We start from the raw sequence: 15442 nt of genomic DNA on the forward strand, positions 1-15442 counted from the left end.
ACTTGGGCAAAAATGTTAAGGGGCGGGACCCACTGTTACATTACTGGCAGAGTGGGCTCAGAGTGTAAGTTTTCAAAAGATCAAATGGAACATTGTAACAGGCCCCACCCCCACCCTGCATTGCCTGAGTAATGCCTGGGCACTGCCTGAGCATGGCGCTCTCCCCGCTGGGAGCTGTACTCGCCTGTGCATCTCTCGGAGGTGGCAGATTCTGTTCGCCTGGTGGACTTTGAGAGACCTGTCAGGATTCGGGGCATCGCAACATGAATGGACAATCCAGCGGGGAGGGACTAATGATATTTAAATCTATTTAATTGCGGATCATGACTTGCAAAGCTTGAAAGTCCTGCCAGCGTAAAAGCCATTTTGCGACTCCAATGGAATTTTCCACCCCTGAAAACAGGAGCAGTAAATCCCATCCTATGTCTTGACCATTACTATTGTTACTTATTAATGAATGAGAAGTAATTTTGTGATTTACTTTGTTTCTTTTTGAATTGGTTAGATTTACTTTTGTCAGAGTTGTGGTATTTTAACAGAGAGCACCATCATCATGGAGCATTATCTTTAAAATTTTGCATTGTTTAGGACCCCCTACATTTGCTCACTCTGGGGATTGCCTCTAAATATTAACGGCTTTCTGGGCACCTCCTATCTTAACTTCTAAAAACCATGTTAGCTTTCAAGAAACCCTGCCAACTACCAAAAGCAAAATAGTTATCACTTCCTCCAATTTTTTTTATTTGTGTGCCTGTGTAGTAAATCAACACCTGCAGAAAAATCTAGAATACATAATTTTGAATGTCACTGAGCATGCCTCAATCCACATAGACAAAGATCAGATAATCTTGCAGACTCCTGTTAAAATCCTTGACTTCTCATTTGTTGTAATCAACATCTGGTATTTTGCCAGTATAATGGATGTTCAAAGCTATCCTTTGAGACAACCTGAGTCATTCAGTAAGAAAAATGTTGGCAGGTTATGTGGTGAAGGGCACAAATGCAGATTTAAATTCAGGTCACTTTTCTTTCCACAGTTCGCTCAAGGCATTTATTATTTTATGAAGAGCACCCTGGCTTTGAGGACGAGTTCAGTTCGGTGATGTCGACAGATGCCTGGGAAAAATTAGCAGAATCTGTTAGAGAGAGAGCACGACTGGCACAGTTCCTCACAGCCAGGGGTTCAGCACAGAAGCAGCAAGCACAGGAAGCAGTCACACACACAGAGGAGCCAGCAGAAGAATACATAATAGCAAATGAAACAAGAACAGAGAATTCAGTCCTGATAGAGCTCCAGTCACAACGGTATGGCTCATGTTCTTGACTTTATTTTTCTTAAATCACCCAATTCATTTAAATATGGTAAATATTTCAGGGGGAGGAGAAATCAGCCATGTGTTGATTTTTAAATGGAAAATTTACTGTGCGAGGACAGTGAAACCTGAAGCACCAATGTGTACACCTGACAGCTATAGAAATAGCAAAAATGTCAGACCCACATTATGTAATCTGTTGTTTCTTAGTATTGCAGTAATTGAGTGTCCTTCTCCTCCCAGTAGGAGGTATCACACCATTGGAATCATGGGGTGAGGGAAGCAGGATGGGAAATAAAATATCTATCTATTTAGCTGTTTAGCACCTTTCTTAAACACATCTAATGCATTTTCTGCAAAGTGCTTTCTTTGAATTGTAATGCCTATGTCATGTCGGCAAACGTTGCCATTTTGTACACAGCAAGAGCCAAGAAACTGCCGCAGGATAAGTGGCAGGTTTATTTTGCTGGTGTAAGTCAAGGGAAGAATGTCATTCAGGATATTACTGTTCTTCAAAGATTTCCACGAAGGGTGTAATCTTTCATTTGAAGGATGGCACTTCTGAAAATGCAATATTCAAAACTGCAGTGGAGTGTCCACTAAATGGCCCCCTGGTGTCCTAAGATGTGTAGTTGGAGGATTAGTAAGGTAAATATGCGGGATTGCAGGGATAAGGCCTGGATAAGATGCTCTGTCGGAGAATCAGTGCAGACTCGATGGGCCATATGATCTCCTTCTGCACTGTAGGGATTCTATGAATGGGACTCAGGCTCACAACTTTCAGACTCGGTAGCAGTGGTGCTCATTGAACCAAGCTGATGTTTTTAGTAACATCTCATGACAGGAGCTGTGGGTGTGAACAGGTTTCCAAAAGCTTAATCCTTGGAATTGCCAACTGATTAGAGGGTGTTGTTTGTACTACCCACTGTGATACTGCCTTAACATTCTCTTGAATTATATTGTAATGTCCAGTGCACTAAATCATTTGCATTTTGCTTCCCATTTATCTAGAAATAGCCCAGTCTGTTCCTCAATTTGTGGCCATACCAGCTCCCTGACCTGCGGCAGTTAAATCCATGTATGACCAGGCTCAGTTCTAGTTATAGATAATGAGGAGACTGCCAATAGGTGTCAAGTTGCTTTTCCAGGGTAGTGATTGCAAATCCAATTTTTCTGAAATATTTCACCCTGTGCATCTGTTGCCCAGCTGATCTATTATCTGTACAATTTATTCATTGACCACATGGTAAATGTTTTTTTCCCAGATAGTGTGTGTTTTTTTTATTGAGATATGTATGTGTTAATTTGTGCTTTTGCATCTTGCTTAATCTTTAGGAGTCTTCCAAGTGTAGGGACTAATGGAACCACCATTGATATTGACAGAAGAGTCAACACAACATCATAAAGAATCATAAGGTGGTATTTTTCCTGTTGTACAAAGAAAGCAGTCCCTTTCTATAATGCCCCACTCCGACTGGCCATCAACAGCCACTACGGGCAAAGAGATCAGATAATTTTGTTATTCCTTGTACTTTATTGCAAACATACTTGCTGAATATTAATTTATATAAATTAATAACTATATATGTATTGGGAACTTGAGTTATAAAACACAAGTCTTCATTCCTGCATTGATTGCTCTTTTAAACTTTCAAGCTCACTGTGTCTGTCCATTTATTTCCAATGTGTGTCGAGGATGAATCTCATTCTGGGCTATGGTTCCAGGTTTCTGAACCAGCAGAAAAGATTAATCTGAATTTGATTGAGTTGATAGAAATGTACTGTCAATTTGTCCTCAATGTTCTACGCGTTCTTCAAAATTGCTATCATCCCAGCTGAGCAGAATCACTTGGGACATTGACCCTTTAACAGATTCACAACCAGAGATGTTAATTCATCCTCATTTTCTGATACCTTTATTTTCATAACCTCAATCCCTCAGTTTCCTTTCTTCCATATTGAGTAGCAGGGGAGCCTGCTGTCTTCCACAGCTGACAGTTTTGAGGACCTTTACCTGTTTTGTTACTACGTAGCTTTAGTCTCTTAGTTCTTGGGTCATAGTAATTTTTTTTACCAAGTTTTTGCATTTGTATTTTAGTCAAGATTTCATAACAAATCTGTACAGCATTCAAATGACGTAGTTCCTGATTTAGCCTTCGCTGACATATCCAACCGGAATTTTATTGTAAATGTTTACTGCGGCTTTAATGTGTCTGTGCCTCGCTGGTCCTTCAAAGCTCAGTGTTGCTCCTACTGGGCAAAAATTGAAGCTACAGCCCAACAAAGCAGAGGTAAATCACTGACATCCATAAGTAGCCTTTTATTAAAAGGTCAGTGTTCTTTTGTGACATTTCCATAGGATGACCACAATGCCCATAACTGTTTGTATCATTGATGTGGTGAAGAGCCAGCATAGACACAATGAGCTGTAAAGTTCTTGGCTCCACGCTGCCATTAGATGGCACAAGTGTTTACACTCATTTTGAACAACATCAGTTAGGGTTTTCCTCACATCTACAACACTACAGAAATAAATCCTAAAATCCGCCAGTTCGTAGTTGCTGAATGCAAAGCAACATTAATTATCTGTTCCTTCTATTGTGTAAATTGCTGTCAAAAGAGTGATTCCAGGTTTTTTAAAACCATCAACCATTTCATTAACAAAATGGAGACAAGCGATTAAGAAACAGAATTTAGTGCTAATGCTTCTACCTAAAGCGGTGTGGCCAGTAGACAGGGTCAGTCACAATCGGCAGAATTTAATCTGGTCTGTGGGAGCAGGCTGGGTGGTGGTATGGAGGCTGTAGAATCAGGAGGGAAGTATGGTGGCCAGTGACGCAAGTCCAAAAATTGGAAACAAACCATTTCTCCAGCTGTCCACATCCACGCCTGCATGCAAAAATGACTGAGGGCAATGCTAGGATCGTATTACCCTGGCATTCGCTAATCTGGAAATGGTTTTTGGAATTGTATTTATTCTTTTATGGGATGTGGATATTGCTGACAAGGTCAGCATTTGTTGCTGATGCTGAATTGCCCTTGAACTGAGTGGTTTGCCGGGTCATTTCAAAGGGCATTTAAGAGTCAGCCACATTGCTGTCGGTCTGGAGTCACATGTAGGCCAGACCAGGTAAGGATAGCAGATATTGGTAAAGCTGATAGGAACATGTTGAAATTAGTGTCAATAGGATACAGGGCAGGTCCAATTGGATTTATTTTTGTTGTCACAGTCACCCAATCTGGAAATAATTGCAAAGTGGATGAGCCTACTGCACTTATGGGGTGACATTTGGAACCATCTGGCCTCTTTAATAGGCTGATTTTGCCATCATTCGTTATTGTTCAGCACTCGTTGGCTGGTGAGTGCAGTGAAATGAACAGGCCTTCCCTTAGCTGAACCTGCATGGCATTGTAAACTTGCACAATGGAGGCCACAGGAGGAGAGCTTTGAAATACTGGACAGCAGGTCCTCCAGTTCCACAACAGACAGGGGTGTAACAAGATCCAGACTGTCTGATTCAAAACCCAATGTCTGACTACTCGCTGGCTGTAGAGCACTGTATACTATCCAATGATTGTAGTGAGGTTGCCAAATAATAGCTGGCAGTCTCCACGTGGTGGGGATGAGGCAAGGGTGGGGGGGCTCTCATGGTTACCAATGTCCTGTGGCCCATGTAGGCCCCTCCCCAGCGGCAGGAACTGCCCCTACTGAAACACCCAACCCCTCCTCAGTCAATTACCTGATGACTATAGAAGCATGTCAGGGCTATCAGAAACAGCCAAGGTGGGATTGCCCCCAGTTTCTGTTCTTGAGTGGAAATCAGCTTGGTGCTGAAGAGTAAGCAAGAAAGGGAGCATTTTCAGTTACTTACTTCATTATTTGCATTGGGGTCCAGTTGATGTGATTAAAAGACAGAAATTTCAGAGACATTACATTTTTCTTTTCCAATCTAATTGACTTGATCAATCTGTTCAATATCTTCCAGCTAATAAGCCTGCTATAAAGATAGAAAACATTTGACCTGAAGAAAGCCATTACCATAGTAACATTCTGTGACACATGAGAAATCCACGTGGTTAGAGTTAATGAAATATAAACAGAAAATGCTAGAAATACTCTAGGTCTGGCAACATCTGTGGAGAGAGAAGCAGAGGTAACGGTTCTGAAGATGGGTCACTGAAATCGTGGCCCTGATTTTAACTCTGTAATTGAAAGGGGTTTTGAGTGAGTTAAAATCGGGTGATTTTCCAGCCCTGTTCACGAGTCCTTATTCTTGCAAAAGGACCATAATGGGATTTGCGCTGGGGAAGGTCTCAGAATGCAGTCTTCCCCACACTTCCTGCCGACTTCATAATTAGGTTCACACTGAGGGACGGCATGAACCTGATTTCCACCAGTTTAAATATTCATAAATAGCTTCATGCTATTGCTTCCGGGGTCCTCGTATGGTTTCCACACCCCACCTCTTCATTATTGGTTTTCAAAAAACAGTCATGATGACCATGTCTGGGCCTTGTCCCTGGCAGTGCCACACAGGTTGGCAGTGCCTGGATGCCAGGGGCAGGGCTTTTGGGGAACCCCATTGGTGGCTCACCATTATGCGGGGGGGGGGGAAGAGTGGGGAGGGAGGGTGAAATGGTGGGGGGGGGTGGGGTGGGGAGGGAGGGTGAAATGGTGGGGGGGGGGGGGGGGGGGGGAGGGTGAAATGATGGGGGTTGCCTGCATTGTGGGTAGGTTAGGGAGTATTGCCTGCGTTGCAGGGGGTGAGGGGAAGGGCATGGTGAGTTCTTATGTCTAAATGCCAGCGATGATGGGAGAGGAGTGGGGTATTTAACTTCAATTTGAGGTCTCTGAGCCGAGCTTTCCAGCATCTTTAGGTCCTGCTCCTCAAGAATGATGGCACAAAACACGCCCCTTGCTTTTATTTTGACAAAGTATCAGAAGATCTAGAGAGAAAACTGGCTTGTTTCTCTGGGGAGAAGCACACCAGTTTTCAGTCGGAACCTGAAACTTGGTCTTTTTAAAAAAAATTCCACCCTCTGCTTTTCTCTCCACAGATGCTACTAGACCTGTTTTAGTTTATATTTTAATTTCAGATTCCCAGCATCCAGTGCTCTTATTGCATTTAGAATTACCATTTGCTTGATGTGGAGTAAGAGTCCCCTCTCTTGAAGGACGTACTGCACCCAAATAAGTCTGGAAACCTTAATTGGAGCCGGGGAGACCTTAGTTGGAACCGGGCAAAAATCAAGGCTCAGGAATCACTAAATATTTTCCAGGATACTGCTCGAGTGTCATTTTTAAAAATCATGTAGCGTACCAGCATAGAAAATTGGTCATCTTCTCTGTATCTATCTGGGGTCATGCTATCAATAATGATTGGATTGTAGGATTAGGTGGAATCAAGTGTGAAGAATCTTTGCTCCCTATGAACAATCCACTCCTCCAGATACCATTAATAAACTAGACTGACTAGTCGATCATCAGCAGCACCCTGAAGTATTTAGCTCATCTGCTAGATGATCAAGTATGCTGTAGAAGGTTGACTTAGTTTTGATCTTCCATTAGCAGACTTGGACACATCATGATTCCAAAGAGGTGCTGCTTGCATTTTAACAATTATGTATCAGCAGTATTTGATGGAATTTCAGTAAGTGAGCTTTGTACTTTTTGCCATGTAACTGACCAGAAAGGTCAAAACGAAATCTTAGCTTGATTATCAAGAGCCTCGGTGTTTGCTGTTTGCGGTAGACAAAATTTGGATCTCTTCACTCCCATATTTTAGTCGGCTTCAGTACACTATGAGAAAAGTAAAAACAAATATTGCTACATCAGAGTTGGCTCTTAAAGACACCTCACTTTTACTCTGACACCATATAAGAAACAAAGATCTCATAAACTTGTTTCGAGCTGCAGTTTCACCTTTTTCCTGCTTTATTTCACACAGTAATGGTCCATGCTGCTCTGAAATGTTCTCTTTTATTCCTCATAAGCTACAAATCCCATCACTCAAGTTATTTTCCCCTAACCGTACGAACTTTCCCAACCTATAGTCTTACTCTGTAGAATTCATTACCACTGCACCCTAACTCATTCCTTCCTGAGATCTCTAATCTGTGGAACTTCTTCCCTCCTCTTCCCTATAATCTGGATGCTTTTAAAATAGCTAACCCCTAGTTGACTTCTACTCCTTGTGCTCAAGTGTTACCATTCACAGTTGGTAGCTATATGAGATAGAACCAATTAATCAGCATCCAAGTGCTTACAAACAGTAAAATGGTTTTGAATCAGACCCAGGTCTATCAGTGACTGTTTCAAAAATTGAGTTAGTTGGTACTTTACTCCCTATATCAAAATGCAAGAAGTTAGTCCAAAAGGGTTACCTGTTAAAGTAGTTGAAGTGATTGAGGTTACCAGTTTTCACAATAAAATTTTAAAGTTGAACTTCATTTGAATTTTTAAGGAAATGAAGGTGTATTCAGATTTATGGTTAGGTGAGATTGAAGCCTCGGTATATTGCAAAATATTTTTAAAATTGAAAGTTTTTGACAGATTGTGTAATATTTACTTGAATTGTAAGCAACTGTTAGTAAAACTAATTTAGTCCACAAAGTTGTGCTAGTTTGCAAAATAATTTTAAAAAACAATCCCAAATACAAAAATGAAATGTTAAGTCCTTGGAAGATAATGGTGCCTTTAGTCAGACAGCTGAGGAAGGTGACTTCAAGAGAATATTAAGAATATAAACATAAGAAATAGGAACAAGTGAAACCTAAACTCCACTTGCCCCAGATCCCGTAACCAAAGATCTGTCTGTCTCAGCTTTAAATATGTTCAACAATAGAACATCCTCAACTCTCTGGGGTAAAGAATCCCAAAGATTCACAATTCTTTGAGTGAAGAAATTTCTTTTCTCATTTCAGTTTTAAATGATCATCCCCTTATCCTGAAACAGTGCCCCTATGTTCGAGATTCCCCAGGCAGAGGAAACAACTTCTCAATTTCTACCATGTCAAATCATTTCAGAATCCTCAATCTTTCAATGAGATCGCGCCTCATTTTTCTAAAGTCCAGAGAACGTAGAATAATCTTACTGAGCCTCTCATCCTAGGGACCAATCTAGTGAACATTCACTGTACTGCCTCCAGTGTAAGTATATGTAGAATTGTTGACTGAACTATTACTACACCTATTAGAGGCCAGACCTTGAATTAATTTAAAAATGGATTCTTGATTCTGAAAGTGTCCAAAGTGTATCAGCTCTTGTGGTTGTTATGCTGAATCTTATCTTAAACATGCGATATTTCCTCTTCTGTTTTCTAGTTCTCTGAGAACAGTTCTGACTTTGCTGGAAAGAATGAGCCCAGAAAATCTTACAAAACTCACTTCCAATATCTCTGCTCTTGACAATTTCATCTGCAAATGCATTAGCTAGCAAACTTATGAGCAATTAATTTTGGTATTCAAATACATAGTCACTGGACATGCAGAAAATGAAGGAGAGAGAGTGATTGACCCATTGTATATTTCCCTTTATTTTCTGCTTTTATTTCTGGTTTTCAGCATTCTTTATTTAACTTTCCTCTCCAATAATTTGTGCTGCACACTGCTATCAGAGTTATACAATGATGCCCTTTCTCCCAAGTACCATTTTGACACATTTGCAGTGATTGAAGGAGCACCTCTGCATAAAGGCCATAAAATATTCAAACATTGTCACGCCAATACTATAAGTTTAAAAAATACAAAAGTTAGAAGCAGTGTTTTTTTAACAAGGAAAATGTTCCGAGCGTACAAAATCATTCAGTCCAAAGAAGTGAATACGCCACATTGTACAACAGAAGTATCCATTAAAATGAAAATGATCGGTTTGTTTAGTTATCGGTTCACTATTTGCAGTATAGACTGCTGATCTGTTGAATAACGTCTCGGATCCTTGACCTCCCTCCACACTTCCCAGGTTTCTGTGGGAAATATTTCTTAACAATTTTCATGTATTTTGCCCATCATTTTCAGAGAGTGCAATTTGATTACAGCTGATATTTGTACAGATATGTATAATGTTATTATATCAGACATCAGTCTCCAAAGCTATAATTGTCATTCCCATTCATTTATGTTATATGATCCTGATCGAAGTGCCAGCTAACATTTAAACTGTGGTTCTTCAGTTTATTTGAATTGATCCTGAGCTTGGTCCAAAATTCCATGTTGGATGTAGGACCAGTGGAATTTCCACAGTCTGGCTGTGATGGTTCAAAATTTCAGGGCAATATTTTGTGGCAATCTAGAAGTGTACGAGTATTGTATTTCCCCATATTGTCCAACTGGCCGAGCAAGTGTGTAATTTTAACGCCCTGTTTTTTGTATGTCTCTTGACATGATGTATGTGGAATGGTTAACTGAATGCATCAGCATTAATTGTGTCCTTCTGGAGTAGAAAAGTTTATATTTTATTCTATATGGAAACATTTTCTTTTATAATGACTGTCTTTATACACAAATTGTATGTTATGCTTTTTTCCATCACAAATAAATATTTTCCTTAGTAAAATAAACACTCTCTATAAGACATTGCTTACCTTCTTTGTTCAACTTTGCTATTGTTGTTACACATCAGGAAGCCATTCCCACTGGGAGGAGAGAGCCTAGTTGAGCTGCACTGAAAGAAAGAAGGCAGGAGAAAAACAACAGGCTGAATTAAGAACTAAAAGCAAATTCATAGAAGAAAGACAGGCAGAAAAGAGACGAGCAAAAGCAGAAGATGAGGCAAAAATAAGGACAGGTAAGGGGAGAAAGGGAAATACCGAGAGAAAGTAAGCACCAAGGAAAATTAATAATTGAGCAAAGAGAATTACATTAAAATAGTAGTTGGAAAACCCCAGCATAATTATAAGCCAAGACAAAAGTCTTGGATAAGACTTTTACACAAGTGTGATGAAGGAGATGGAGAATGAAAGTAGTGTAGCTTTAATATAATGAAAATGAACAGAAATTCCTGAAGATTGGAAAGAGGCTGCATCACTTGCTTACTAAAATAAAATCAAGGACATGGCTGAAACTTGTTGACCACTTGGCTTAACATGAGTAATAGTGACTGTGTAACACAGTAAATGTCAGCATGGATTGAAAGATTAAAAATCAGTTCTACCAACTTTTTTAAGGATGTTACTGCCATGTGTGCAAAGGAAAAGGAAGATTATATAGACAAGTTTTAAGAAGCAAAAACAATTTCAGATAGATAATCAATGGATAAGGTATAGAATCATGGAATATGAGTCAAAGTATGATTTTTAAAAATAGCTTTAAAAAGGATGCTATATAAATAGACTTGAGAAATAAATGGATTCATTTCTGGAGAGAGGAGGGATTAAGGATTGTGGTAATGGGCATGTTGGTTTTAATGGCCTCGCCTGCTACTAAAAACGCTCATGTTCTTGTAAGTCCCCAGGAACTAAGCATTCCAGTTAGGCCCAAGGGAAGCTTGAACTATTTTAATAAAAATAGATTGGATTCAATTTATTGTAATAAATTAGGCCAAAGGAATATTGCCAGTTAAATGCTTAATTAATTAGATAGACTAATTACTTGTGTGGTAAGATCTAAATTTCTTGAATTTAAAGTATTTTCTGCCGACTTCTGAGGTGTGCCCCACCATCTTTCCTCCATCCTTAGCATTTTCTAAGCACAGGTTGGAGACTGCCCTAATAGTGGTTGAAGTGAAGGAAGACCTACAACCTCTTGGACAGTAGAAAATACAATGTAGCTAGTGCAACTCTGCCAAATTAGATCATCTTTCAAAGTGAAATTCCGATAATGCTTTGTTGTATGGCTGCTGTTCAAAAACACACTTAAAATTCAGTGTCCTTGTAGAATGAATGCTGAGTGGGCTGAAGGTTTTTCTACCTGCCAACTGAGAACAAATGAAGAATGCTCACCGCCATCCACTTAACCAGTCTATGCTTAGAGACTGCTTTGCCATCTGCTCTAGTCCAAGATAAAATTTACAGAGAAAATAAATGCAGTATATGTAAAATGCCATTGTGCTCAACATCAGAAGAGTAAAGCTGCAGGTGTACATTGCAATGATTCTGCAAATGAAGTTGAGAAGCCAGTTTTCTGTGTTTGGTGTCCTCTACACATTCCCAGACCTGCTACCGACAGGCCTTGACCTGCAGGACACTCTGCCTACGACAACGAGGACTTCTTCGGTACAATCATTAGAGCAGAGTGCTAATTGGATCCATGCCAGTTGAAGTTAAAACTAAGACGCAGCTGCATCCATTGCTGGAGAGAGTTAATTGACTTAGTTCACAACCGATGATGCTCTAAGCCCTCCGTTATCCCAATTTATAGATGAACAAATACCCATCGCCTGTTTAACAATGTTATGGTTTAATGGCAAATACAATGTAATTAATAAGACACTGACACAGAGGTTCTTTTGCTTAGGAAAGAACTATTTCAAGATCCCCAAGATGTCAAATAATGTCTGTGCAATATACATACTGCAGGCTCCTGAACAAATGATGGGAAATGCAAGATGATTATCCTGCTTCAGATGATTTGGTCCATTTCCATTAGGAAACTGGCTGCCATGGATCTCATTTAATCACATCACCGAAGGACTACAAGAAACTTTTGTAATACAGGTTTTATTTTGACTCATATTCTGTCCCCAGGAGGTTTCCATTGTTTCAGCTTCTCTTCACCTGCAATATTTGCATATCCAAGAACTGTTTGGTTGTCAGTCACCAACCTGCACAGGGTGTTGACTCATGTCATTCTTCCCTTGGTGAATAAATTGCATCTTTTAAACGCAAAACTGTGGACTGAGATTTTTTTAAAAACACAATTTGGTCCCAACAATCTGTTCTTTCCAAAGACGTTGATGAGTAAGCACATGGAAAAACATCCAAGCAGATGAAGTTGTAATATTTCTTCCTCATCCCCAAAAGCTAACATAGCAAATGCATCCAAGAAATTATTTTAGCACCACACCTGCATGCTTTCATGAATTCTTCTATGTCACAATTGTATGCTTGGCGTTCTAAGAACAAAAAAAACTTGCAGCACCTTTTAGAATTCCCTCAATGCTTTACAGCTTTGAAGTGCAACCACTTGTTTTGGTGTGTGCTGCTGCATCTGGTCACTCTGTACACTGTTGTCTAGTTCATGTCACTACTGCCAGATTGACAAATGTAAATCTTCTTTTGTTCTTTGTTTGAATTCTCTTTGGTAGTTAACCCACAACCTGGTTCAGTGACAACCAGGTTTGGCATATTCTGGTCTGTCCTGCAGAACTTCACAGATGTGTATTTCTATTATGCACTATGGTAGGGCCAGTGACTGGGTTATGGTACATCCAGTCCCTACTCCGACTGGATGTTGGGGGTTCTGACCCTTAATACTGCTGCACCTGCTACCAGGGCTTCTTGACACTGCTAGTGTTGGATGTGGTGCAGAGATCTGCTATTTGCTGTTAGTAGTTTTGATGTCTGTTGCTGGATAAGGGGGACTGTACTTCTGTTGCTAAATTATGATCGTGTTCATCTGCTGCTGAACACTGGGAGTTCTGGACCCTGCTGCTGGATCCTTGGGGCTTTGGCCCTTCATGGGTGCTGTGTGTTCTGCTCTCTGCTACTGGATGCTGAAGATTTTGGTGCAAGTTCCTGTTGCTCATTTCTGGGGTTCTCGTACCTTTTGTAGGATGTGGAAAAGCTGGTTCCTTTTATTTGCTCAGTTTTCTAACGCTGCATACTATGACTCTAATCTCTGGTGTTTCTGGTCCCTGATGCTGGTAATATTAGTTCCTTCTCCTGGTTCTACTTCCTGTTGCTCAATTCTAAGCAAGATGGTCCTTTGTGAAGGATGCTACTGGTACTGATCAATTGTGGCTCTGCCATCAGGATCCTGATTGATCCAGGATCCTGAAGGCCATGGGTCCAGACACTGGCACTGGTCTTTGCAGCTCATCTGGTCCCACTTCCTGCCCAGAGGCCCATCCCCCACTCTGATCCCTGTTCCCCTCTCTGTCTCTCTGATTCCTGTTCCTTCCCCTCTCTAGTCCCTGTTTTTTTTCCTCTGGTCTCTGGGCCCTGTTTTTTTCTCTCTCTCTCTCTCTGATCCCAGTTTCTCTCACTCTGGTCCCTGTTCCTCGCTATCCCTCACTGATCCATGTCCCTCACGCTCTCTGATCCTTGTGCCTTTTCCCCTCTCTCTGGTCCTTGCTCCCTCTCCCCCTCATCCCTGCTCCTCTCTCTCTCGCTGATCCTTGTTCCTCGCTCTCTGATCCCTGCTCCCCTCTCTCTGTCTCTTTGAATGCTGTCCCCCCTGTCGCTCTGATCCTTGTCTCTCTCTCAGGCCCCTGCCTTCACCCCCCCCCCCCCCGCCTCTGGTCCTTGCTGCTGTCTCCCTCTTCCCTACTGCTGCTGCTGCTGGAGGAGGAGGAGGAGCAGGGATTCTCCCACAATCCTGTGCTGATGGAAGCTGCGCCGATAGCGGCCGCTCTGCCCACTGCCTCCCCCCAGCACCGGCTGCCGCTTCCCGGGGAGCAAGGACAGTGGCCGAGCGGCATGGAGCGGGGTAGCGCGGCGGCATCGCCGGCCCCTAGTGGGCTAGGACTGGGCTTTGGAGCGGGCCAGAGGGAGCAAGCAGCAGCGGCCGCCGGCTGGGAGACGCCGGAGCCCGGGCAGAGCCCCTTCCAGCAGTCGCTAAGCGAATCTCAGAGCCTGGAGCAGCGGTTCAGCGAAATGGGCATCAGGAAGCAGACATCGTACAGGTGGGTCCGAATGATGAAGGCTGCTGTCCGGCTTGACAGTGGACAAGATTGGGAGGGGGCTTAACCCTGGCTGCAAGAGAAGTGGCATGTAGAATGATCCAAAACTGGTATTAATGCAGCATCAATATTGAGAGGAGGGGGGGGGGGGGGAATGAAAATACAATCGATGTTTATTTTCAACAAACGGAATAATTTGGATATATTAATGCAGCAAAAAACAGAAGATTCCTGACAGCTTGTGGAACAACATTGTGCAAAGGCAAAATATTGAGATTAGGGAGGTTTGCAGACTTGCATATCCATTCCCTCACCATGGCACTCTGGATTACCAAATCACGTTACACGTTTGTTTGTATAGTGGGCAACGCTGTGAACTTTACTATCTGTGCATATCTTCAAGTAAATATCAAATAATTGGCAGAGATGAGCACTAACTCGAGAGTCGTGTGTAAGGGCCTCTACGGAATTTTGTTGGCATTTTCCCCTAATTATTTGTAGTGTGTCATTTCACTTCGATCCGTGAGCTGATGATCAACAACGGTTGTGCATTTAATTTGAGTTCTAGCCCATCCTGTCTTATCAATGCAGTGATCTGTCAGCAGTGCAGTTCAGGCTGAGATAGAGGCCAGCACATCTGAGATTCCACTATCACCAGGTGGGTATGGGTGCCAACCCTGCCAAAGCCAGAACTGTGTCTGCATTTTGACATTCAGTTGAGTCCATTGGGAATTTCAGTATTCAGGTGTGCCAACCAAAACGAATTCAGACTTGATTAAAAATGTCAGAGGAAGCTCACTCAGTGGACTGGGTGAGTGCATTGCCTAGCCCCGTCCAAAGCTGCCTAAATTAGGAAGCTCCCACTTTCAGTCTATATTGCCTGTGCTTAATGAATTTAAACCAACCGGGGCAACAATTGGCCTCAGTTTCCATGGGTTAGAGGGGAAGGAACTTTTGCTCAAGATTTCTGATCCTAATGGCTATTCAACGCTTCCAAGTAGATGGTGTTCCAGGATCATCAATCTTTGTGGTGCCCCCACAGTTGAATAGTTTGTTGATGGTCATTCCTCGGCAATGCATGTGTAATAGCTGTTTGGCCAAGATATGGGAGGAAGCCCACGCAAGTTGGTGCAATAAGTTAGGAGAGAACATTTGGAGGGAGGGATGGTGCACAGGGAAAAAAAGTCTTAAATTAAGATGGATAAAATGGGCTTTGTGAAAGCTCTGCCTGGTAACAGTAGGACATCACAGAAGACCCGATATCATCTCAAAGTAGCCAAAACATCATACAGCCTGATGGTTTAATTATTGTTTTTGAATGAGTCAGAACACGAACCATCAGTTAAAGCA

General features: G+C 41.7%; 1 protein-coding gene across 4 annotated transcripts in view; it reads left to right on the forward strand.

The window, feature by feature from the left end:
• Nucleotides 1-12135, forward strand: part of creb3l2 (cAMP responsive element binding protein 3-like 2) — a 96774-nt gene extending 84639 nt beyond the window's left edge. Inside the window, exons 11-14 of one of the 4 annotated variants that reach the window (XR_013498744.1) lie at nt 1038-1305; nt 2649-2729; nt 9935-10099; nt 11767-12135. Coding sequence is in view for 3 of the 4 variants with exons in the window: in XM_078220262.1 (XP_078076388.1) it covers nt 1038-1305; nt 2649-2718 (338 nt within the window). In the remaining variant the exon portion in view is untranslated. Of the gene's footprint in view, nt 1-1037; nt 1306-2648; nt 2973-9934; nt 10100-11766 lie in introns of those variants that run through there. The other 3 variants (XM_078220262.1, XM_078220261.1, XM_078220264.1) reach the window with 3 other exon arrangements.
• The last annotated feature ends 3307 nt before the right edge of the window (nt 12136-15442 follow it).

Source organism: Mustelus asterias, chromosome 9, assembly GCF_964213995.1.
Source record: "Mustelus asterias chromosome 9, sMusAst1.hap1.1, whole genome shotgun sequence".
In the NCBI taxonomy this organism is placed as follows: domain Eukaryota; kingdom Metazoa; phylum Chordata; class Chondrichthyes; order Carcharhiniformes; family Triakidae; genus Mustelus; species Mustelus asterias.